The 26822-nt window shown below is 38.7% G+C and overlaps 1 protein-coding gene across 4 annotated transcripts in view; it reads left to right on the forward strand.

The window, feature by feature from the left end:
* The window catches only part of CFAP44 (cilia and flagella associated protein 44), a 117348-nt gene that overhangs the window by 80665 nt on the left and 9861 nt on the right, over positions 1-26822 (forward strand). For all 4 annotated transcript variants that reach the window (XR_015165448.1, XM_086405992.1, XM_086406003.1 and 1 more), the window contains exons 28-33: positions 943-1138; positions 18059-18169; positions 19306-19436; positions 20803-20919; positions 21808-22009; positions 26333-26493. Coding sequence is in view for 3 of the 4 variants with exons in the window: in XM_086405992.1 (XP_086262118.1) it covers positions 943-1138; positions 18059-18169; positions 19306-19436; positions 20803-20919; positions 21808-22009; positions 26333-26493 (918 nt within the window). In the remaining variant the exon portion in view is untranslated. The remainder of the gene's footprint in view (positions 1-942; positions 1139-18058; positions 18170-19305; positions 19437-20802; positions 20920-21807; positions 22010-26332; positions 26494-26822) is intronic.

Here is a 26822-nt window from a genome sequence, read left to right on the forward strand (position 1 = left end):
AACGGTCGAAAGATTGCTAACTGGCTACAGCCTTAGTTATGGAGGGGACTCGATTCTTCTTTTCTTCTTCTTAATTTCCCCCCTTGTTCTAGTCTACATCTCTTTCTTGTCTTCTCTTCATCCTCCTCCTTCCTGTTATTCCTGTTTGCTCTCTATTTTTGGTAACCTTGCTCAGGGAACAGTGAATCATAATTTTTAATGAATTTGATCTGATATCTTATAAAGTAGGAGAATTAATTTTTCAAAAGTGACCCTTATGTTTTGTTTACCCTGGCTTTAAAATTATTTTTGTTGTTAGTAGCTATCATGTGAAGTTGAGTTTTGATTATATATTATCATTATGAATGAACATACGTGGAAAAGGAGTTGGTAAATTTCTTAAATACAATAGCTACTTTCAGAGTAATACATAATTGACTAGCACAGGAAATTTTCTTTATTATATATATTAATATGTAAATTTAAGGAGATTAATTATACCTTCTCTCTTTGTCATGAAGGAAGAAGGAGTCTATTACATAATGCATGCACAATAGTGATGTCAGTTTGTAGATATATCTGCTTCACTAAGAGCAAATTTGCCTTTTTGTTTTCAGTATCTTGTGTTGATATGAAAGAGAGTCTTTTTTGAGAGCACATACAGAAAAATATTAGCTGACATTCACATATAAGTAAAAATTTTAAATTAATTTAGTTTTTTGAGGAAATTAAACATCAAAAAAATCTATCTTATCTGATTCTGACCTTAATTGATTTTTACAAAAGAATTCTAAATTTTAACCAAATGAATGACTCTGCAAACATCAGCAATGTAAACTTCTATTAAGAAGATTTAAAAATGTTTGTAGGCTGTAACCTTGCACTGTAATGTACATTATTCTCTGATCCTGGTTTATCAGGAAATATTTTATTTATCATTTGTTCATATTCTTTTCCATTTAGTGGAAAATAAATGAAACTCTTAAAGAGATGGAAGAGAAAAAGAATGAAGTAGCCAAGCTCCAAGACCAAGAAAAAGCACTCTATTCTGGTTTCCAAACAGCGCTTGGAGAAAACAATAAATTTGCTAATTTCCTTATGAAGGTACTAAAGAAGAGGATTAAGCGGGTGAAGAAAAAAGAGGTCGAAGGAGATGTCGGTTTGTATTTCTTTCCTATATATGATTCTATTTTTTCTCATTAGCATGAAATAGAGAAATAACTAAGGGACATATTACACACTTTTTCTTTTTTTTTTCCCTACAACATAAGACAGTGTAGAGGCATGTGGGGTTACAGAGGAGAGGAGAGAAACCTTTAGGTCTCTGACCATCAGAAGTGTGTGTGCATATGCCATGAGATAGCACAGGGTAGTTTCATTTAACAAGCACTTCTTTCCATGTTTACTTGACACCTGTGTATCTTTGATAAAATTTCTCGTCCTGTCTTTTGCTCACGTTTGAATACAGTTGCTTGCTTTTGTACTGTTGAGTTTTGAGAACTCTACATATTATATCCACTAGTCCTTTGTCAAATATGTGGTTTGCAAATATTTTCTTCTAGTCTGTAGCTTGGTTTTTCATTCTCTGAATAGGATCATGTGCAGGGCAATAGTTTTGAATTTTGTCAATGCTCAATTTGTCATTTTTTCCTCTCTTGGATTTTGTTTTGTTGTCAAGTCTAAGAATTCTTTGCCTAGCCCTGGGTCCCAAAGATTTTCTTTTATTTTTTTTTCTAAAGGTTTTATAGGTTTACATTGAAATCAATGATCCATTTGGAGTTAAGTTTTCTGTAAGGTAGGAGACTTAGGTCAAGGTTTTTGTTTTCTCCTAGGAATGTCCAATTTTTCTAGCACCATTTGCTGAAAAGGCTGTCTCTCTTCTGTTGGATTGCCTTTATCTTTGTCAAAAATCATTTGAGCCTATCTATGTGGACCTATTTCTGTTTTTTTTTTTTTCTTTTTAATTCTGTTCTGTTGATCTGTGTGTTTATCTCTTCACCAATACTAAGGTCTTGAGTATGGTAGGTATTGAGTTCTAAAATCAGGTAGACTAATTCCTCCCACTTTTAAAAATTACATTAGCTATTCTGGTACCTTTATATTTCCATGTTTAATTTTTTTTATATATCTACAAAAGATATCATTGGAATTCTGACAGCAATTGTGTTAAACCTCTATCAGTTTGGGGAGAATTAGTGTCTTTCCTATATTGAGTCTTCCAATGCATGAACAGGGTATGTATTTATTTAAAGCTTTGATTTGTCATCAACACTGTGTAGTTTTCAACATACAATTCATGTTCATGTTTTACCTCTAAAGTACTTCTTTTTTATTTTTTTATTTTTTGAGTAATTTGTTTTTAATCTTGGTGTCCACATATCCATACTAGTATATAGAAATATGGTTGCTTTGGGGATATTTATCTTGTATCTTGTAACCTGACTTATTCTAGGAGTTTTTGATTGATTCCTTGGAAATTTCTAGCTCTAAAGGGCAATTTCATTTTTAGTCTGTATGCCAGTTACCATTTCTTGGCTTATTGCCCCGGTTAGAATTTTCAGTACTATCTTAAAATAGAGTGTTAAGAACAGACATCCTTGCCTTAGTCCAATCTTAGGGGGAAAGCATTCAATCTTTCACTATTAAGTATGCTGCCTATACCATTAAAAAACATCTGTAGGTGTTTCTTGGATACTTTTTACCAAGTTCAGGAAGTTCTCTTCTGTTTTGTTTTTCATGAATGAGTTTGAATTTTATCAGATGCTTTACTGTATTGATGATTATGTGACCTTTTTTTTCTCTTTAGCCTGTTAAGATGGTGGATTATATTGGCTGATTACTAATTACAAAACTAGGCTAGCATTCTGAAATGTTGGCTTCCTGGGTAGCTCAAATGGCAAAGAATCTGCCTGCAATGCAGGAGACCTGGGTTCGATCCCCGGGTTGGGAAGATCCCCTGGAGAAGGGCATGGTAACCCACTCAGTATTCTTCCCTGGAGAATTTCGTGGACAGAGGAGCCTGGCGGGCTACAGTCCATGGAGTCACAAAGAGTCAGACACGTCTGAGTGACTAACACTTTCACTTTCTGGTATAATGTAAAATTCTTTTTATGTATTGTTGAATTCTATTTGCTAATATTAAGAAATTTTATGGGAGGAGAACAAGATGGCAGAGGAGTAGGTGGACGTGGAGTACATCTCTCTCCATGGATACATCAGGAATACACCTTCAGACACAGAAGTGCATGCAAAACACCAGCTGAGAGTAGACAGGAGTACTCGACCAGAGGAAAAGAATATACAGAACCAGACAAAACTCTGTAGGACAAAGGAACTGGGGGGAAAAACAGGAGTGTTAGTAGGACTGGACCTGTCTTCAGTGGGTGGGGGAACTGAAGCAGGAGTCTGATCCCCACATTGGGGCAACTGTCTGAGTCAGAGGAGAAACATTTAAGGCTGAGAGTGAAACAGCTGATCTATGGCAGCCTAAATAGAATGAGACTCAGATAGACCTTGCTACAGCCATACGTATCTTGGACAGGAATGCTGGTCCCCTGGAAGGCACAGGGGCTGGGAGCTGGAGTTTGGGGCGTGTGGAGTGATCCCAGGATGAGGGCTGCTATTGACTGTGGAGAGATGGATCCAGGGGAGGTGAGGGAGGAGATTGTGCTGGGAAATGCCTGTGGAGGAAAGCCAGGCAGCCACCTAAGCAAGGCGATACTGCTTAGTCATGTGTAGGGGGTGGAGACATGACTATAGCCTCTCTCTCCCCACAGGCCAGCATCAGCAGCTGAACAATAGACAGGCTGGCCCATCAAATGCCTGAGGCACTGAACTACAGAGTAGGACCCCACCCAGGGTGCCCCTTTAAGTGCCTGACGTGCCAATCTACAGAGTAGGACCCCAGCAAGGGGGGGCCCTCTATGTGCCTGATGCTCCGAACAACAGAGAAGGACCCCAGGCAAAGGAGCCCTCTAAGTACCTGAATGGGCAGAGCTAAGGAGAAAGACTGGCCAAAGAGGCCTTCTGATCACTAGCTACAAGAGGCTCAAAAAAAGGCGCTGATAGGACCATAACTCCTGTGGCAGAGGCAGTCCATGTCCCTGCACACTTGGCACTGCCAGGGTCCCCGCAAGCCAAGCAGCTGCACCACCTGCACACTCAACTCTCACGGGGGCAGAGCTGCCACAGGCAAAAAAAAGTCTTGCATCTATGCCTACAGGGTCACTTCAGTAGTGTCTGACTCTTTGCAACCCTGTAGACTGTGGCCTGCCAGGCTTCTCTGTCAGGGAGGGGTTCTCCAGGCAAGAATACTGGAGAGTATTGACCAATACTGGTTGCCATACCCTACCAGAGCACTATATTTCCTGCTGCCCTGGCCGTCAACTCCCCTGAGTACCTGGTGCTGCCAGAACCCCTGTAACCCAAGCAGCTGCACCACCTCCACACCTGGCCCTCACAGAGGCAAACCTAAGTCCTCTAGGGCAGCCTCAGGAGCAAACCCCAGTGGACGAGCCACATGCAGAAGTGGAGATAAAACCACAGTTGAAACCAAGGGGCAGTGTGGCTAAGGAAGAAGGCCCAAAATCTTCCCACCAACTGTACAAGTTGCAGGTTAAATCCACATGATCAACTAGGCAGACTCTGTGTTGATGGAATATATAAAAAGTCATTGAGAGCTCCCACAAAAGAAAATGCACAAGTTCTGGTAGCTGAGGACATTGGAGGCAAGAACACATAGCAGTAGGACCAGATTAGACTCAGAGCTGCCCCCACAGCAGGTCCAGAGATCAGCACAGTGTTGGAGGGCATCCTAGGGAGGTAAGGTGGACTGTGACTCCCAGCAAGGGAAAGGACTCTGAGAGCAGTGATTCAAGAAAAACACTTATTATTCTTATGTTTTGACTTTCTCTGTAGATTCTTTTGGATTTTTTCCCCTTTATTCTCTCCCCCTATTGTAGTTGTTGATTTTATTGGCACTATGAAATCTAATTAAGCTTTTGAGCTTGTTTTTTTCCTCAGTCACATTTGTTAGTGCTGTTATAAACCTCTGCCTCTACATTGGGCTTTTGCAGTTATGTGGAGTTTTCCTTTTTTCTCTCTTTTTTAATTTTAATTTTTTTAAGCCTATTATATTTTTTTCTACATTTATTCCTTTGTTTGCCTTTCCTACTGTTCTTTTCCCCTTGCAGTTAATCTTTAATGTATATAAATCTTCTTCGTGTACCTCTATTTAACTTTGCATATCTATTCTTTCTTTCTTTTCTTTCTTTCCTTTCCTCTCAACATTTTGTCAGTTTTATTTTCATTGCTTTATTCCCCACTTAGCACCTTGCTTTAGTTTTGTTTTCCAGTTTTTGCTTTAGTTAGTTTTGTCCTGGTAGATATAATTTTTGGTTTCCTTTGTTTGCCAGGTCAGTCTATTGTACTTTATTTTTGTTGAACTGTTCTGATTTTGCTTATGGGTGTATATGTATGTGTGTATATTCAGTCACACTTTTATTGTTGCTATAAACCTCTGCCTTTACATTGAGCTTTTGCAGTTCTGTGGAGTTTTCCTTTTTTTCCCCTTTTTTCTTCCTTCTTCCATGTTCTTTCTTTTCTCTTTTATAATTTAAAAATTTTTTAAAAACCTATTATATTTTTTTCTACATTTATTCCTTTGTTTGCCTTTCCTATGGTTCTTTTCCCCTTGAAGTTTAATCTTTAATGTATATAAATCTTCTTTGTCTACCTCTGTTTAACTTTGCATATCTATTCTTTCTTTCTTTTCTTTCTTTCCTTTCCTCTCAACATATTTGTTAGTTTTGTTTTCAATACTTTATTCCCTACTTGGCACCTTGCTTTAGTTTTGTTTTCCAGTTTGTGCTTTAGTTAGTTTTGTTCTTAACTGGTAAATATAAATTTTGATTTACTTTGTTCACCCGACCAATCTATTGCACTTTATTTTTGTTGGACTGTTTTCACTTTGCTCATGGGTGTATATGTATATGTGTATATTCCATTATTTTAATTATTATTGCCTGATTTTGTAACTGCCATTTGTCTGGGGTTCATCTTTGGTTTCTCATTTTTGTATATTTGTTTTACTCTCACTTAATGCCACAACAAACCACTTGTGGAAACTTTGTTCCTGACCAGAGATCAAGCCCTGAGTCTTTGGAGTGGGAGCACTGACTCCAAACAACCAGACCACCAGAGAACTAACCCTAAGGAGTATCAAATAGTGAGAACTCACAAAGGAAACCACTTGAATACAAGACCGGCCATCACCCAATCATCAGTAGCACCCTGTGTAGGACACCTCATCTAAACAACAAACAAAATAAAAATACAAACCAAATCATCAGCAGACAGGATTACCACCTCACTCAGCCTTGCCTATCAGAGGAAAAACAAACAACCAAACAAAAAATCAGCACAAATCTCACCCTGTACGAAGCTCAAACAAACCACTGGACCAACCTTAGGAGGGCAGAAACCAAAAAGAAGAAAGAATTCAACCTTTAAACCTGGCAAAAGGAGACCTCAAACACAATAAGTTAAAAAAAAATAACAAAAAGGCATAGAAATATTATACAAATGAAGGAACAAGATAGAAACACTGAAGTCCAAATAAATGAAGAGGAAATAGGCAAACTACCTGAAAAAGAATTCAGAATAATGATAGTAAAGATGATCAAAAACCTTGAAAACAAAATGGAGAAAATGCAAGAATCAATTAACAAAAATCTAGAAGAATTAAAGAATAAACGTACAGAGACAAAGGACACAATGACTGAAATTAAAAATACTCTAGAAGGAATCAATAGCAGAATATCTGAAGCAAAAGAATGAATCAGTGAGCTGGAAGATAAAATGGTGGAAATAACTTCTGAAGAGCAGAATAAAGTAAAAAGAATGAACTGAGGATAGTTTCAAGACCTCTGGGACAATATCAAATGCACCAACATTTGAAGTATAGGGGTCCCAGAAGAAGAAGAAAAAAAGAAAGGGTATGAAATTTTTGAAAAGATTATAATTGAAAATTTCCCCAACATGGAAAAGGAAATAGTCAATCAAGTCCAAGAGGCACAAAGAGTCCCATACAGGATAAACCCAAGGAGAAACACACCAAGACACATACTAATCAAACTAACAAAGACTAAGCACAAAGAATATTAAAAGCAGCAAGGGAGAAGCAACAAGTAACATATAAGGGAAACCCCATACACTTAACTGCTGATCTTTAAGCAGAAACTGCAGGCCGGAAGGGAATGGCAAGATATATTTAAAGTACTGAAAGGGAAAAAACTGCAACCAAGTTTACTGTACTTGACAAGGATCTCATTCAAAATTGATAGAGAAATAAAAAGCTTTTCAGACAAGCAAAAGTTAAGAGAATTCAGTATCACCAAACCAGCTTTACAACAAATGTTAAAGGGATTTCTATAGTCAAGAAATACAAGAGAAGAAAATAGATCTACAAAATCAACTCCAAACATTTAAGAAAATAGCAATAGGAACATATATATCAATAATTACTTAAAATGTAAATGGATTAAATGCTCCAGCCAAAAGACACAGACTGGCTGAATGGATACAAAAATAAGACCCATATAAATGCTGTCTACAAGAAACCCACTTCAGACCTCAAGACACATAGAGACTGAAAGTGAGAGGATGGAAAAATATATTCCATGCAAATGGGAAGCAAAAGAAAGCTGGAGTAGCAATCCTTATATTGACAAAATAGTCCTTAAAGAAGATTCCAAGAGATAAGAAAGGACACTCCATAATGATCAAGGATCAGTTCAAGAGGAAGACATAACAGTTGTAAATATCTATGCACCCAACATAGGTGCACCTCAATAGTTAAGACAAACACTAACAGACATAAAAGGAGAAATTCACAGTTACACAATAATAGTAGGAGACTTTAACACCTCACTCACACCAATGGACAGATCATCAAGATAGAAAATTAATAAGGAAACACAAGTTTTAAATGATGCATTAGCTACGATGGATCTCATTGATATCTTCAGGACATTCCATCCAAATGCAGAAGAATACCCCTTCTTCTCAAGTGCACATGGAACATTCTCCAGGACAGATCACATCTTGGGTAAGAAATAAAACCTCAGTAAAATTTAAGAAAATTGAAGTCACATCAAGCATCTTCTCTGACCACAATGCTATGATTTGTAAGACATAAATTACAAGAAAAAAACTGTAAGAAACACAAACACATGGATGTTAAACAACACATTTCTAAATAACCAACACGTTACTGAAGAAATCAAAAGGGAAATGAAAAAAGTTCTGGAAACAAATGACAATGATAACATGACAGCTCAAAACCTATGGGATGCAGCAAAAGCAGTTCTAAGACGGAAGTTTATAGCAATACAATCCGACCTCAAGAAACAAGAAAAAAAATCAAATAGACATCCTAACTTTACACCTAAAACAACTGGAAATAGAAGAAGAAGAACAACAACAAACCGAAAATTAGTAGAAGGAAAGAAATCATAAAGATCTGAACAGAAATAAATGAAAAGCAAATGAAAGAAACAATAGTAAAGATTAATAAAACTAAAAGCTGGTTCTTTGAGAAGATCAACAAAATTGACAAGCCTTTAGTCAGGTTCATCAAGAAAAAAAGAGAGAAGAATCAAATCAACAAAATTAGAAATGAAAAAGGAGAGGTTACAACAAACAATGCAGAATACAAAGGATTATGAGAAACAATTATGAACAACTATATGGCAATAAAATCGAAGAAATGGACAAATTCTTAGAAAAGTTCAGTCTTCCAAGACTGAACCAGGAAGAAATAGAAATTATGAACAACCCAATTGCAAGCACTGAAATTGAAGCTGTGATCAAAAATCTCCCCCCAAACAAAAGCCCAGGACCAGATTACTTCACAGGGAAATTCTGTCAAACATTTAGAGAAGAGCTAATGCCTATCCTTCTAAAACTCTTTCAAAAAATTGCAGAGGAAGGAATATTTCCAAACTCATTCTACGAGGCCGCTTTCACCCTGATACCAAAACCAGACAAAGACAACACAAAAAGAGAAAACTACAGGCCAATATCACTGATGAACATAGATGAAAAAATCCTCAACAAAATTTTAGCAAACAGAATTCAGTAGCACATCAAGAAGCTCATACACCATGATCAAGTTGGGTTTATTCCAGGAATGCAAGGATTCTTCAATATATGAAAATCAATATGATACCCCATATTAACAAATTGAAAGATAGAAACCATATGATAATCTCAACAGATGCAGAGAAAACCTTTGACAAAATTCAGCACCCATTTGTGATTAAAACTCTTCAAAAAATGGTCATAGAAGGAATCTACCTCAACATGGTAAAGGCCATATATGATAAGCCTACAGCAAACATTATTCTCAGTGGTGAAAAACTGAAAGTGTTCCCCCTAAGGTCAGGAACAAGACAAGGGTGTCCACTCTCACCACTATTATTCAACATAGTTCTGGAAATTCTAGCTACAGCAGTCAGAGAAGAAAAAGAAATAAAAGAAACCCAGATAGGAAAAGAAGTAAAGCTCACACTGGTTGTAGATGACATGATACTATACATAGACAACCCTAAAGATAGTATCAGAAAATTACTATAGCTAATAAGTGAATTTAGCAAAGTTACAGGATACAAAATCAATACACAGAAATCACTTGCATTTCTATATACTAACAATGAAAAATCTGAAAGAGAGTTTAAGGAATCAATCCCATTCACCATTGCAACAAAAATAATTAAATATCTAGGAATAAACTTACCTAAGGAGACAAAAGAACTGTACACAGAAAATTATGACACTAATGAAAGAAATCAAAGATGACATAAACAGATGGAGAGATATTCCATGTTCCTGGGTAGAAAGAATCAATATTTTGAACATGACTATACTACCAAATGCAATCTACAAATTCAGTGTGATCCCTATCAAATCAGCAATGGCATTTTTCACAGAACTGGAACAAAAAATTTCACAATTCATGCAGAAAAACAAAAGACCCTGAATAGCCAAAGCAGTCTTGAGAAAGAAGAATGGAGCTGGAGGAATCAACCTTCCTGACTTCAGATTATACTACAAAGCTACAGTCATCAAGATAGTATGGTACTGGCAGAAAAACAGAAATATAGACCAATGGAACAAGATAGAAAGTCCGGAAATAACCCCATGCATACCTTATTTTTGACAAAGGAGGCAAGAATATACAATGGGGCAAAGACAGCCTCTTCAATAGTGCTAGGAAAACTGGACAGCTACATGTAAAACAATGAAATTAGAACACTTCCTAACACCATATACAAAGATAAACTCAAAATGCATTAAAGACCTAAATGTAAGACCAGAAACTATAAAACTCTTAGAGGAAAGCATAGGCCGAACACACGATGACATAAATCAAAGCAAGATTCTCTATGACCCACCTCCTAGAGTAATGGGAATAAAAACAAAAGTAAGCAAGTGGGACCTGATTAAACTTAAAGGCTTTTGCACAGCAAAGGAAACTATAATCAAGGTGGAAAGACAACCCTCAGAATGGGAGAAAGTGATAGCAAATGAAACAATTGACAAAGGATTAATTTCCAAAAATACAAGCAGCTCATACAATTCAATGCCAGAAAAGCAAACAACCCAATCAGAGTGGGGAAAAGACCTAAACAGACATTTCTCCAAAGAAGACATACAGATCACTAACAAACACATGAAAAGATGCTCAACATTGCTCATTATTAGAGAAATGCAAATCAAAACTACAATGAAATATCACCTCACATCAGTCAGAATGGCCATCATCAAAAAGTCTACAAATGGAAATGCTGGAGAGGTTGTAGAGAAAAGGGACCACTCTTGCACTGTTGGGAATGTAAATTGATACAGCCACTATGGAAGACAGTATGGAGATTCCTTAAAAACTAGGAATAAAACCATCATATGACCCAGCAACCCCACTCCTAGGCATATGATCTGAGGAAACCAAAATTGAAAAATGTGCATGTATCCCAATGCTCATTGCAGCACTATTTACAATAGCTAGAATGTGGAAGCAACCTAGGTGTCCATCGACAGATGAATGGATAAAGAAGTCATGGTACATTTACACAATGGACTATTACTCAGCCATAAAAAAGAACACATTTGAGTCCATTCTGATGAGGTGGATGAATCCTGAACCTATTATACAGAGTGAAGTGAGTCAGAAAGATATGTATTCTAATGCACATATATGGAATCTAGAAAAATGGTATTGAAGAATTTATTTACAGAGCAACAATGGAGAAACAGACAGAGAGTAGACTTATGGACATAGAGAGAGGGGAGGAGACGATGAGATGTATGGAGAGAGTAACATGGAAACTTACATTACCATATGTAAAATAGATAACCAACGGGAATTTGCTGTATGGCTCAGGAAACTCAAACAGGGGCTCTGTATCAATCTAGAGGGGTGGGATGGGGAGGGAGATAGGAGGGAGGTTCAAAAGGGAGGGGATATATGTATACCTATGGCTGATTCATGTGGAGGTTTGGTAGAAAACAACAAAATTCTATAAAGCAATTATCCTTCAATAAAATAGAAATGAAAAAATTTTTATGTCTATATTCATGAGGATCACTGTACTGTCTTTATACTATATTTAGTTTTGAGTATCAGGAGAATACTAGCTTCAAAATATGACTTGGGAAGTCTTCTCCCCTTTTTTGGTGAAGGAAATGGCAACCCACTCCAGTATTCTTAACTGGATAATTCCATGGGCAGAGGAGCCTGGCAGGCTATAGTCCATCAGGTCACAAAGGGTTGGGTGTGACTTAGCAACTAAGCAACTCCCCTTTCTGATTTTTCTGGAAGATACTGTATAGAATTTATGGTAATTATTTAAATGTATGGTAGAGTTCTCCAATGAAACTATTTGGGCCAATATATTTCTTCAAGGTAGTTTTACAATTAGAATTTCAGTGTTCTTAATAGTTACAGAACTATTCACATTATCTCCTTTATATTGGGTGGGTTGTGGTAATTTGTATTTTTTGTGGAATTGGTCTGTTTCATTTAAGTTGCCAAATTTATGTTAGAGATGCTCATTGTATTTCCTTGCTATCCTTTTAATGTCTGCAGGGTCTTTAGTAATACTGTCTGTTGCATTCTCGATATTGGTACCTTGTTTCTTAAATTCCTATTTTTTTTTTTTTTTTGTAGTTTTATTAGAGGTTTGTCAATTCAACTGATTTTTTTGAGAACAAGTCAGCTCTTTGCATAAGTGATTTTCTCTGTTTTCTGCTGTCAATTTTATTGCTTTCTGTTGTTATCTTTACTATTACCTTCCTTCAGCTTGCTTTGGGTTTATTTTGTACTCCTGTTTTTTAGGTTTTCAGGTGTGAGCTTAAATCACTGACTTGAGAATTTATTCTCTTTCCTAATTTAGCACTATAAATTTCTCTCTCAGCACTGCTCTAGTTGTATTCTACAAAACTTGAAGTTAATTTTCATTTACATTCAGGACAGTGTAGTTTTAAAATTTACATTGTGACTTCTGGATTCCGTGGATTATATAGAAGTGTGTTGTTTAGGTCCAAGTGCTTTGAGATTTTCCTCTTATCTTTCTGTTATTGATTTCTAGTTTGATTCAGTTGTGGTCAGAGAACACATTCTGTGTGATTTCAATTCTTTTTTAGTTACTGAGATTTGTTTTATGGTCTGACATATCTATCTTGGTGTATGTTCTGTGAGCACTTGCGAAGAATGTATTATATGTTGTCTGTTTTGTGTGACATGTTCTATTACTGTCAGTTAGATCCTGTTGATTGATGGTATTGCTCAAGTCTTCTATATCCTTGTTGATTTTCTGTATGGTTGTTGCATCAAATGTTGAGTTAAGGTGTGGAGGTCTCCAAATGCACTCATGGATTTATCTATTTCTCCTCTCATTTTTATCAGTTTTTACTTCCCATATTTCTCTTGTTTTATGCATACACTGTTAAGATTTCTATGTTTTCTTGATAAATTGGCATATTTATCATTATTTAATGTCTTTCTCTGTCTTGGGTAATTTTCCTTGCTCTGAAGTCCATTTTATCCTATATTATTATAGTCATTTCTGCTTTGCTTTTATTTGCTTAATAATTGTATGATATATCTTTTCCCTCCTTTTAATTTCAGCTTGATTATATAGTTGCATTAGAAGTGAATTTCTGGTAGCATATGGCTGAATAATGTTTTTCATCCACTCTGTCTTTTAATTGGTGTATTGAACCACTTATATTTGATCTATTAAGTCTGCCATTTTATATCTGTTTTGTCTTTTTTCTTTTTCCTACCTTCCTGTGGGTTAGTTGAACATTCTTTAGGATTCCATTTTATTTTCTCTTGCACTTTTTACAGTAGTCATGTATGGATGTGAGAATTGGACTATAAATAAAGCTGAGTGCTGAAAAATTGATGCTTTTGAACTGTGGTGTTAGAGAAGACTCTTGAGAGTCCCTTGGACTGCAAGGAGATCCAACCAGTCCATCCTAAAGGAAATCCTAAAGGAAATCCTGAATATTCATTGGAAGGACTGATGTTGAAGCTGAAACTCCAATACTTTGGCCACTTGATGCGAAGAACTGATTCTTTTGAAAAGACCCTCATGCTGGGAGGGATTGGGGGGCAGGAGGAGAAGGGGACAACAGAGGATGAGATGGTTGGATGGCATCACCGACTCAATGGAGATGAGTTTGAGTAAACTCCGGGAGTTGGTGATGGACAGGGAGGCCTGGCGTGTTGCAGTTCATGGAGTCGCAAAGAGTTGGACACAACTGAGCAAATGAACTGAACTGAGCACTTTTTAATGTATCTCTTTGTATAACATTTTTAGTCGTTGCTCTGTATATTCTACATATATGTGTGTGTGTGTGTATATATATATTCATTGTTTATCCCAGTCCACCAGTGTCATCATTTTGCCAATTTAAGTCAAGTATAGAGTCCTTACCTACCTTTATATCCCAGTTTCTTCCTCATTTATCATATGATTGTCTTAAATATTTCCTCTGCATACATCTGGAACCATATCAGACAATGTTATAATTTTTGCTTCAATTATCAAACATTATTTAAGCACTTGGAGGAAAGCCTATTCATATAGGCTTTATTCATATTTTTATTCAAAATTTCCTTTTTTAAAAAAGAAAAAAATTCCCTCTGCTTAAAGAGTTTCCTTTATCCATTCTTTTAGGGAGGGTATACTGGTGGCAATTAAAAATTTTTTCCCATAATCTAATCAATAACCTCAGATATGCAGATGACACCACCCTTATGGCAGAAAGTGAACAGGAACTAAAAAGCCTCTTGATGAAGGTGAAAGAGGAGAGTGAAAAAGTTGGCTTAAAACTCAACATTCAGAAAACGAAGATCATAGCATCTGGTCCCATCACTTCATGGGAAATAGATGGGGAAACAGTGTCAGACTTTATTTTTCTGGGCTCCAAAATCACTGCAGATGGTGACTGCAGCCATGAAATTAAAAGACGCTTACTCCTTGGAAGGAAAGTTATGACCAACCTAGATAGCATATTCAAAAGCAGAGACATTACTTTGCCAACAAAGGTCCGTCTAGTCAAGGCTATGGTTTTTCCTGTGGTCACGTATGGACGTGAGAGTTGGACTGTGAAGAAAGCTGAGCGCCGAAGAATTGACGCTTTTGAACTGTGGTGTTGGAGAAGACTCTTGAGAGTCCCTTGGACTGCAAGGAGATCCAACCAGTCCATTCTGAAGGAGATCAGCCCTGGGATTTCTTTGGAAGGACTGATGCTAAAGCTGAAACTCCAGTACTTTGGCCACCTCATGCGAAGAGTTGACTCATTGGAAAAGACTCTGATGCTGGGAGGGATTGGGGGCAGGAGGAGAAGGGGACGACAGAGGATGAGATGGCTGGATGGCATCACTGACTCGATGGACGTGAGTCTGAGTGAACTCCAGGAGTTGGTGATGGACAGGGAGGCCTGGCGTGCTGTGATTCACGGGGTCGCAAAGAGTCGGACACGACTGAGCAACTGAACTGAAGTATGCCTTGATTTCCCCTCTTTTTCTGAAAGACGTTTTCATTGGATGCAGTATTCTAGGTTGATATTTCTTTCAACATTTGACAAATACTGTGCCACTTCCTTCTGGTCACTGTGGTTTCTGGTGAGAAACCCTCTGATATTCAAATTGCTTATCCTCTGTAGGTGAAGAATCACTTTTCTTTCTTTGCCTTCAGTATTTTTTCTCTTTAGTTTTCAGAAGTTTGACTGTTATGTGATTTAGTGTCGATTTTGGAATTATCCTCTTTGGAATACATTCAAGTTCTTTAATCTGTAGGTTTATGTACTTGCCCAATTTGAGAAGTTTTCAGCCATTATTTCTTCAAGTCCTTTTAAAGACCTCCTCTTTCCTGACTCCTTCATGGCACTCTGATGCCATGACTGTTAGACTTTTCATTATGAGCCCATTGGCCCCTGAGGCTCTGGGGTTTGGGTTTTGTTTGTTTCAGTTGGTTTTCTTTTTATGGTTCAGATTGACTAATTCCTATTTTTCTATCTTCAAGTTCATGGATTCATTTTTCTGTCCCTTCTATTCTACTGTTGACCCCATCCCTTAGTTTTCATTATTGTATTTTTCAGTTCTAAAGTTTCCATTTACTTTTTCCTTATATAAATAAATAAAAAGCCTCAGACTATTTTATATCTTTGCTTCAAGTGTGTTCATCATTGCTCACTGAAGCATTTTTATCCTGCATGTTTAAAATACTTCATCAGATAATTCTATTTCTGTCATCTTGGTGTTAACATGTATTGATTGTCTTTTTTCATTCAGTTAGAGATCTTTCTGGTTCTTGGTATGACTTTCAGCTAAAACCTGGAAACTTTCCTATTATGTATTAGACTCTGTATCCTACTTAAATCTTCTGGTTTACTTGGCTTTCTCTAACACTGTTTTGCCAGAGGAAGGAATGGGTGCCTCCTCCTTATTGCCAGGTGGAGGTACTCACATTTTACTGTCATGGAAGGAAGGGAGATCTCCTTGTTCCTTCTGTGTGCAGAAGGGAGGGCTAGTTCCTCACAGAGTCTCTACTGACAACATGGTGGGGAAGGCCTTGGCACCTTTGGGCAATGGTAGAAGTCCTGACTCCCCACCAGGCCTCTTCTGACACCACCTCTGCAGGGAGGGTGAAGAGAACCTTATTGCTGCCCTCTGAGAATGAAGGTCCAGACTGTGATCGCCACAGACATCTTGGTGGTTGGTGGGTAAGGGGACTGGTTACCCTCAGAAAGAATAAATATCTTGACTCTTTACTTGACGTTTTCTGACACCATCCTAGTTGGAATGGTGGGGTGCCTCATTACAGCTTGGCAAGGGTATATTCTGTGAGCACTTGCAAATAATGTACATGGTACTGTTTTATGTGAAATGTTTTGGCTTGTCTAGGCTCCATTAGGCCTTTGCCAATGTGGGTGTGAGTGGGACCATGGTATTTTTGTGCGGTGTTTCTTCAAGTTTTCTGTGTTGCTAATCTGCCTCTTTTTGGTCATTTGGCTGGAGAGAGCAGGTTCTGATTGGGTCTTCCTGTGTCCCTACCTGTTGGTGTTTCAGGTTAGACTGACTCAGTCTTCTTCACCTCAGAGATATATATGGCAAAAAGAAAATCCAAGGAAATCACCACAGTGTTGTTCCTCAGGATTCAAAGTGCATAGTAGATCTGCCTTCTCCTTTCCACTTCTCAGAGTTTTCTTGTGTTTGTTTTATATTTAATGTCCAGGGGTTTTAGCTGTATTTAGTGGGAAGAGTAGGGGAAGTAGATCTACTTCATCTTCCTGAAAGCAGACATCTATGTAAGAATTTTAAAGCCTAATTATAAACATTGATTTATTTCATAAGGTGGTACAGATCACTAATTTTAGGAGACATCTTAATTTAAGAAGTTTTCTAGTGAGTATGAGGTCCACTTATCTTTATATTTTTTGATGTTCCATAAAATAGAAACCATTAATTGTTCATACATGGACTCAAAGTGTTTTGAAAGAAAATGGAGTAGAGTTGAGTGGAAGAGGCATACAATCCTTATCTAAAATTCTTGGGAACAGATATATTTTAGTGTTCAAAAATTTTATATTTTATAAAACATATTCAACATGATATGATAGTGTTAAAGAAATAATCATTCATGACACTTGTTAATGAACAATAAGGCAGACTTTATTCAGGGGACCACTATCATGGGATTTTATAGTAAGAGAGAGATCAGCTCAACTCTGAATACAAGGCAAATGGAGACTTATAGCCAAGGAGTAAGATTGGGGTTAGTTAATGGAAAATTACTGAGAGGTAGGGTAATTCTTTGCTAAACTGACATAACAGGATTTTTGTTGAAGGCAGGCCAGAGTGATAAGATATTAAGGCTAAGGGAAAAGGAATTTAACCGGATATTAAGGGTAGTGAATTTTACTAAATTAACTCAACAGGACTCTTGCTAAAACTCGACTAAATGGGCCAAGGACAGAGCGTGGGCCAAGGACCAGACAGAGGACTCAGAGGAGCCTGACTCAAGTTTGGTTAAAGGAGAGCCTTTGTCAACTAACAACCCCAACAGGGTTTGGTGCAGAATCTCTAAATCAAACGTTTAATATTAATACTTCCACAGTAAGACATGACTATTCACACTAAGTAGGTTAAGTAAAGATTATAACTAGTATTACTTAGTTCAGAGAAGTTACGAAAATCCTCTCTGTTTTCAGAGCACTATGCTGTATAACCAAGGGTGCATTAGGTAGATCACAGCACAAGCAGCTCGGTCTCACCCCGCTCTGACTCAATGCACCGAAATTAATTGCATAACCTTCTGCAGGCACTTGAGTTTGCGGTCCCTGTGTCCTTAACTATTTTAAATTCTTCTAAAAATATTGAGTAATTTCCTTATTTACCCCTTGTTTTCCTAGTAACTAATTCATTGAAAATGATTTATTTTTAAAATCTGGGACTTATCTTAACACAGGAACTTCTCTGCTTATTAACAGTATTTTTCTCTCTCCTTAGATGAAGAGGAGGAAAGTGAAGAATCAAGTGAAGAAGAATCCAGCTTGGAGAGTGATGAGGATGAATCTGGATCTGAAGATGAGGTTTTTGATGATTCTATCTGCCCGACAAGTAAGTTGGATAAAACCGTGCATTCTTTGTGACGTTTGACTATGGATGATAATACCAAAAAGGCCCTCTTTTTTGGTTTCTCAATTGTTTCATAATATTTAAGGAAAGGATGGTATAATAAGCATGAAGTATAGTCTAATACTTTTGGGGACTCTCTAGATAATTTACTTCCTATTTCTTGAGGCTGCTATTTATGAGTACCAAATTAAATAATCTGCAGACAATCTATAGTTGATTCAGTCATAAATTATGCAGAGTTTCATTTTACCGAGAAACAGAAAATTTATATATGTGTATGTACATGTGTGTATTTAAAACTACATATGTGTATTTTTATAAAACTCTCCCTTTTTGCCAAACCATTAAATTTTCATATTTCAAACCTGTTTTTTAAGGGCAATTTTTATGTCTCCTAGAGATTCTTGGCAATTTATATTCACTGTTTTCACTGGTGAAACCAGTCTGAAATATTCTTACAGTCTTAAGATTCTTATGTGAGTGAAAGTCAGTCAGTCATGTCTGACTCTGCAACCCCATGGACTATACAGTTCATGGAGTTCTCCAGGCCTGAATACTGGAGTCGGTAGCCTTTCCCTTCTCCAGGGGATCTTCCCAGCCCAGGGATCGAACCCAGGTCTCCTGCATTGCAGGTGGATTCTTTACCAGCTGAGCCACAAAGGAAGCCCAAGAATACTGGAGTGGGTAGCCTGTCCTCTCTCTGGGGATCTTCCCGACACAGGAATTGAACTGGAATCTCCTGCATTGCAGGCAGAACATCAGTACTAACATCACAGCCACTATCATGATTATTATTCTTTTTTTTTAAATATTAGCTACGCTGGGTCTCAGTTGCAGCACTGGGGTCTTTGATCTTCGTTCCAGCATGCAGAATCTAGTTCCCTGACCAGGGATTGAACCCAAGTCCCCTGAATTGAGAGTTCAGAGTCTTAGCCACTGGACTGGCAGGAAAGTCTCTATCATGATTATTAATACCATTATAATTTCTACCTGGAGCCCTAAGTGTAGTGAAACCTTATTGGAGCAGGTGGACATTAATTCTGAAGCCCCAAAGTCCACACTTATTACTATATTCTCTAACAAATGGAGCTGCTTTTTCATTTTGACTGTCTTTTCAGATTGTGATATGGGTCTCTTTGAACTGGCCCTTCAACTTCGAGAGAAAAGGCTGGACATTGAAGAGGCTTTAGTTGAGGAAAAAAAAATGATCGATAACCTCAAAAAAGAACACGATACACTGTCCAAAAAAGTACGTTATTCTGCCTTTTTCAGGTCTGTTTATCGTCTCCCAACATGCTACACCTCCTTCTAGCTATAATACTGCTATTTCATAGCAATGGCATGAGTTAAGGCTTATTGTTAGAAGAGAGACATATCCCATGTTGCATCCATTTACAGACGTCTTTGAGGGCCGTTGCCCCTTTGATGATTGGAACTTTTTCTAAATCATTGGCCCCGAAACTTTTTTGATTATATACTTCTGGAAATTAAAAAAAAAATTGTGGAGCACATATTCCCACAGTAAATGTATATTTATTTAGATATTATACCCATAAACTATTGTACTAATTATATTTCATGTGTTATGAAACATTTCGGAGAAGGCAATGGCACCCCACTCCAGTACTCTTGCCTGGAAAATCCCATGGATGAAGGAGCCTGGTAGGCTGCAGTCCATGGGGTCGCTAAGAGTTGGACACGACTGAGCGACTTCGCTTTCACTTTTCACTTTCATGCATTGGAGAAGGAAATGGCAACCCACTCCAGTGTTCTTGCCTGGAGAATCCCAGGGACGGGGGAGCCTGCTGGGCTGCCATCTATGGAGTCGCACAGAGTTGGCCACGACTGAAGTGACTTAGCATAGCATAGCATAGCATGAAACATTTACAAAAACAGAGAATAAAAAGAATAAGATAAAAATTAAAAAAAAAAGGAAACTCTATTTTCTTTCTGGACCCCAGTAGAACACTTTGACATTCTGAGGTGTATGCATTCCTTTGGGAGTCCACTAAGCTAAACTTCCGGTACAGTTGTATAGATTTTTTCTGCCATATCTACTCAGTTTCCCTCTTAGGTACTCTTTCCTAGAGCAGCATCACTTGATTCATATTCAGAAATGTTTTTGGTAGGCTGCTTCTCCGCTTGCAAAAGGGAAATGGCTTGGAAAGCTTTCAAGTATTTTAGGAGATGAGGCATGTACTTTAAAAATACTGTAGTTAGTAATTTCATTACCATAAAGGGCTTTCTTCGCTAATTTATCGACGTCTTTATGACCAAATGAGATTTGAACCATCCTTACAGAGATACTAGAGGCTGAGAGATGATTTTCCTGCAGAAAATAAAAGGGAGATGGGAACACGTCCTCTGCGTTTTCATTCACAAAATCTCTACAACTCTGGGGTCATAGGAACAAGTGAAAAAGTGGTGTGGCTCATGACTTAGCAGAAAGAGAATAATACACACTTCTGGGGAGCAGTCTGGGATTATCTGTTTAATCCAGCCCAACAAGGCAGATCCAGCTCATATTTTTTGTTCCTCCCCAGTGGTTTCATTTATCACCTTGGGTATATATTCACCGAATCCTGTTAACATCTCGCACTTGGGGCTTTCTACAGGTAAAAATTGTGGCAACTAATCTGAACGCAGCAGAGGAGGCCCTGGAGGCTTATCAACGTGAGAAGCAGCAGCGGCTGAATGAACTGCTGGTTGTGATCCCGTTGAAGCTCCACCAGGTGATGGGGCTGGAGGTTGCCCCACCCTCTCTGAGCAGAAGAGCCATCACCCTCAGACTTTTCCAGAGAAAGATTCATGGGACACTGGTGGGGAGAAAGGCAGTCCTTGTCTGAGACATCTACTTGCAGAATGACACCCCAGTGGTTCTACCTCTTCTGAGATTATTATAAAAGCATAATATCAAAACATGTATATTTCCTGGTGGTCATTATGACTTTGAAAGTTGAATCACTTCAAATCTGAAGCAATGAGGAGCCTATGACTTAAAGGAATGGCTTGGAGGTTGAAATCTTGTCTCTTGGACACATGTCACTTTTCACACCTTCTTTAAATAGACGTGGATTAATGGTGCAAGAATGATCTTCCCTATTATTGTTAATGAGGGAGGTTAAGATAAAAGGAAAATACTTTTTTCCCTTTTCTTGGTTCATCTCTATATCCCACTTGAATTACAACTTACATTAAAATGCAGAGATCGTATCAGCAAAAGCCCCTTGTGATATATTTTGTCAGGTAAAGAAAGAAAGCTGTATTTGAGAAGAAAAACCGAGGAGGATCAGCCTTACATATATCTTGTTTAACCTGACCCAAACTGGATTCACTGTCTGTAGCAGTTTGCCAAATATTCCAGCCCTGAAATGTCTGTTCCATCCTTAGGCAGTAGATATCCAGCGTGGTCATTTTGGAAAGATTTGCTGTCCCAGAGGGATGTAATGTGACTTCTTTTTGAAAGCAGCTTCCTGCTTTTACCTTCCTCAGTGGTGAGAGTTAGGAGACCAAAGGTCATGACCTAACAAGGGACAGGAAAAGAAGCACATCCTTTTCTATGACTTTACAATTAATTTGGTTTTTATCTATTTGATACCAGTTTTGTCATGCTTTTGTAGATAGAGTATGTGCTATTTGGAGAAATACCGAGTGATCTTTCTGGAGCTTTGGTCTTTTCCAACCGCTCCTTGGGACGACTGCAAGAACGAATTGTCCAGCTCCATGAGGAAAATTCCAAGCAGCAAAAACTTAACAAAGAATGCCGGGAGAGGCGTAAGCAGCTTATCCGAGAAAAGAGAGAGATGGCCAAAACGATACAGAGTAAGTAGTAAGCCCACGGCTTACCTAGTAATATTTATTGATTACAGAGGGAATGTCAAGTGGTCATTTCCAGCTCTGAAAACAGTAGGTTGTCACAGATCCAAACCGCTGAACAGAAATAACACCTTCCCCTCTTTCTACTTACTCTCTCTCCTGATGCTATCAAAAAGTTACTCTATTTTAAAAAGGATAAATCTTTTGTCATAGAAACAATTTCTCACAATTTTTAAAGGTTTTATGTTTAATAAAATGTAGAAAAATATTAAAAAATACCCACTACCAAGCTTAAGAAATAAAGCACTGAAGATATAATTGATGGCCTTTCTCTTTCTAGTATCATTCTGCTCTCTGCTTCCCCAGGATCAACCATGAGGCAGGTACATACACATATAGATGTATTCACACACACTATATGAAGTGTCTTTGCATGTTTTGGGTGTAATTTGCAACTCACTTTATTAACCCATTTTTTGAGAGTAATCTGTAATGCTACAGATAATTAGCCATTTTAACTGCTACTACAGTATGCCATTGGACTATAAGAGTTTTTCTTTGGCCTCCTGTTGATGGATATTTAGGGTACTTGTAATTTTTCATGATTACAGACAATGTTTCAGTGAACCTTCTTGCACATGTCTCCCTGTGCATGTGTGGGAGGAGGTGGGTCCCCAGGAGTGGAGACTGTGGGTGACACGGGGTGTGTGTGCATTTTCTGCTCGCCCGGGTGTTGTCAAGTTGTCCTCCAAACTGGTTGCACTGTTTTCTCTTCCTACTGTTTGCCTCGCCACCTGGGAGGGTGGGAATTGCCTAGGTTCCATAGTCTCATCAACACTTAGTAATGTCAGACTTTCACATATCTGTCAACCTGGTATATGTTATATGTTAAAATTGTATTTCACTGTGCTTTTTGTTGCTCTAGTTCCTTGAGGTTGAATGTCTTCACATACACTTATTTGCCATTTGTGTTCTCATATGAAACTTGCCTGCTATACACCTTGCCCATTTTTTTACTTCTGTTTTTTATTTTTCTTATTGATTGTAGGGAGTTTTTTTTCCCCCTCTATATTCTGTCTTTATCTATTACATGTACTTTGAATCTTTTCTAGTATGTATCTTGCCTTTTTATTAGGTGTATCTTTTTGGGATACAGACATTTAAAATTTTAATGTAATTAATTTATCAACCTGTTTATAGTTTGCGCATTGTGTGTACAGCGCAGTGTATGTGTATGTCTTAAATCCTTTCCTATTTGAGGTCATATTTTTCTGTTGTTTCCTCTGTTAGTAGTGTTCCTTACTTTTATGTTCTTAGTTCACCTGGAATTGAGGTATATAGTATAAGATGTCGGAGAAGGCAATGGCACCCCACTCCAGTACTCTTGCCTGGAAAATCCCGTGGACGGAGGAGCCTGGTGGGCTGCAGTCCATGCAGTCGCTAAGAGTTGGACACAACTGAGTGACTTCACTTTCACTTTTCACTTTCATGCATTGGAGAAGGAAATGGCAACCCACTCCACTGTTCTTGCCTGGAGAATCCCAGGGATGGGGGAGCCTGGTGGGCTGCCGTCTATGGGGTCGCACAGAGTCAGACATGACTGAAGCAACTTAGCAGCAGCAGTATAAGATGTATGGAGTAAAGACATGGAACATATATGTAAGTGATGAAGTATTCCAACTTTAATAACAATAAAATTACGAGTGGTATAATAGCATCTACCTTAATGCCCCAGAACTGTACACTTCTTTTTTTGGCCACATCACATGGCATGTGGACTCTTAGTTCCCCGACCAGGGTTTGAACCGTGCACTGGGAGCATGGAATCATAAGTACTAGACAGCAAGGGAAGCCCCAGAAGTGTACACTTTTAAAATATTAAAATGGTACATTTTGTTATGTGAATTTTGCCACAGTTAAATATTTTTTTAAAAGAAAATTTGGAAAGGAAAAAGGGAGGAATATAGTTGTCAATCAGTCCAAGTTGCTTGAATTTGTAGAGGTCAGTCTTCAGGGAGATGGTGGTTCTACTCTCATGGGTGGCTGGCTTATAAAATTTTAAAATACGTGTAAGGACTCTATATTTGAATAACATTTGAGACACAGAGTTTTCTCAGGTGTAAACCTCGCGGCCCCAGTGTTTCTCTCGTACTTTACATTCCTTTGGCTTCTGTAGCTTGTGAATGTTGTTTATATTTGGAAATACTATTTGTCAAACCAAGGGAACAAACTAGCATGAAAATGAGAGAAACTTGTTTCCATTTGAGTAACCTCTCAGTTTGGGAAAATGTGTGAAGATGAAATGAAGTATTCATATTTTTGGAATGTTGGTTGAAATTTAAAAAAAAAAAAAAAAGGTTCTGTGTAGTAGAAGTTTTATTCAGTGGTTTTCAGTTCTTCCGCCACCCCTGGTTTGTTTTCTGAAAGCAAGTTGTGGGTCTGGTTAAAGACTGATCTAATTCTGAAGGTGAAACTAGGAGTGGGTTCCTTTCCTATAACTCAGAGAACAAAGGCTTAACAGTGATGAGAAACACCACAGTCGCTCACTGGTGCCTTCCTCCATCCCAGACCCAATGGGGAAGAGGAGGAGAGTTTAGAACATGAGGTGGGAAGGCAAGTTCTCTCCTTTTCAAGAAGAGCACAGCTTGAAGCCATGGGGAGGGAGATGGGGAGCAGGGGGTGTTCCGGAAGGCTTTCTGTCCCCAGGGAATACTAGCTGTGGGAAGGGCAAAGACCAGAGTCCATGTCCTAGTACATGAGGCTGCCTTGGGAGAGGGCACCCTGATATATGGGCTAGCTGGGGGAGTCAAGGTTCTTACTGAGGGGGCCAAGTAGGCAGCCACAGGCTAGATACACTAGAGCAAATAATCCAATCACTATTTCATTTCCATCACTAATTATCATGGCCACCACATGATGCAAGTACATGGAGGTGCCACTCACATAGAAATGAATAACCCTTCCTGGATTGTGCAAATGGCAGTCACGCCAATTATGCCATTATCATTCAGTCGTGGTAACGATTATACCTGAATACACATTCCTGCCCAGTTACTGAGTTGCATCATCTTGTTATCTGTTAGGGCCTTCAGAATTCACTTAGGGGATTCTGGTCAAAGAAAATTTTGTTACAAGGTTATACTTTCTTAAAATCCCACAAATGGAATTTTATCCAGGGTTTCCAGCATTCCCATGTTGAGGAAAGACAATAACACAAAAGGAAAACGTTGCATGTTAGATGGAGAGAACTGTTCAGAAGAAAAAATTAAAAGGAATGGGAAAGAGTGCTGAGGCCTGTAGGAGGCTAAGGAGGAGTTCTCTGTAAATGTGATATACTTGCTAAGACGTGGTTCTCCCTAATGGTTAGAGGACAAGTTACACTTGGTTGCTGCTGTTGCTAAGTCGCTTCAGTTGTGTCCGACTCTGTGCGACCCCATAGATGGCAGCCCACCAGGCTCCCCCGTCCCTGGGATTCTCCAGGCAAGAACACTGGAGTGGGTTGCCATTTCCTTCTCCAATGCATGAAAGTGAAAAGTGAAAGGGAAGTCGCTCAGTCGTGTTCGAACCTCAGCGACCCCATGGACTGCAGCCCACCAGGCTCCTCCATCCATGGGATTTTCCAGGCAAGAGTACTGGAGTGGGGTGCCATCACCTTCTCTGGTCACACTTGGTTACACCTTCAGAAATGAGTGTACGGGAAATGAGTCTATCACAGTCTCACAGCTTGTTTTCAGAAAATGGGCTGTGTGGGACCAGCCACGTGGCTATACTGGGAAGAGAATTCCAGGCAAGGTAATTCCAGAGGATTCCTTATGAGAATACCCAAGTGAGCCTGGAATGTTTGAGAAGTAAGAAGGTGTCTGGAGTAAATGAGAGAGGTGTGAGAGCTAACAGGGGCAGGGCAGGTAGGACCCTGTGAGCCACTGCCAGGAGTTTAGTGTTTTTACTCGGAGGTGGAAACTGCTGTTCAGTACCTATTTTAGTCTTAGCACAAGATGTTACAGAGATCAGTAGTAGAAAATTAAAACCCAAAGGCTTTATAACCCGTTGGAGCCCATGAACAGTCTGAGCAGGGGCAGACCGGAGCGTGTAAACCACCTGAGAAAGGTGAGTCTGTTTCACCCAGGAACTTGAAGCTGATGAAAAGCCAGTGCAGGAATGTGCATCCTAAGTGAGGCAAGCAGTAGGTGCAGTGTCGCGGAGGAAAACCCAACTGGTAACATAAGGTCTCTTACCATCATCTTGCAAAAGCTGTTCCTTAGAATGGTATTGTTCGTTTAATAACAGTGGGGGCTTCTGAACAGCCTGACAGTGGTTGTCTTCTTTTAGAAATGGAAGAAACAGTCAGTCAACTAATGATTAGCAAGTTTGGCCGCGTGATCAATCTAGAAGCCCTTCAAACACTTTCTGTGAATACAACGCTTGAAGAACTAAAGATCAAAAAGCTTCGAAAGGAGCTATCGAATGTAAAGGAAATGAAAATGTGGGAGGTAAGGATGAGAGGGCAGGTGACCCCCTGGGCAGAGGTGAGAACTCCTGGTGAGCAGTCAGGCGGTCCCTGCAGAGCATCTCTACATCTGTACAGCTAGAGCATCTCACAGGCCCCTGTGAGCCCCACTGAGTTCCCCCATGGTCTTAAGTCTGTCTCTGCTTCCTCATCATTCACTTAATTGGAGGTACTGGTCTATCTTGGGATGAAAGCACCAGCACTGGAGTCTGGGGTACAGGATTCATGTAAATATAAGGGCAGCATGGCATGAAGGAGAGATTCCACTCTGAGGTCCACATTAACGTGTAAATGCTCTAAGTGTTAGACGTG

This window comes from Bos grunniens, chromosome 1 (genome assembly GCF_055505025.1).
Source record: "Bos grunniens cultivar Pamir isolate PY7600 chromosome 1, Bosgru_T2T1.0, whole genome shotgun sequence".
NCBI lineage: Eukaryota > Metazoa > Chordata > Mammalia > Artiodactyla > Bovidae > Bos > Bos grunniens.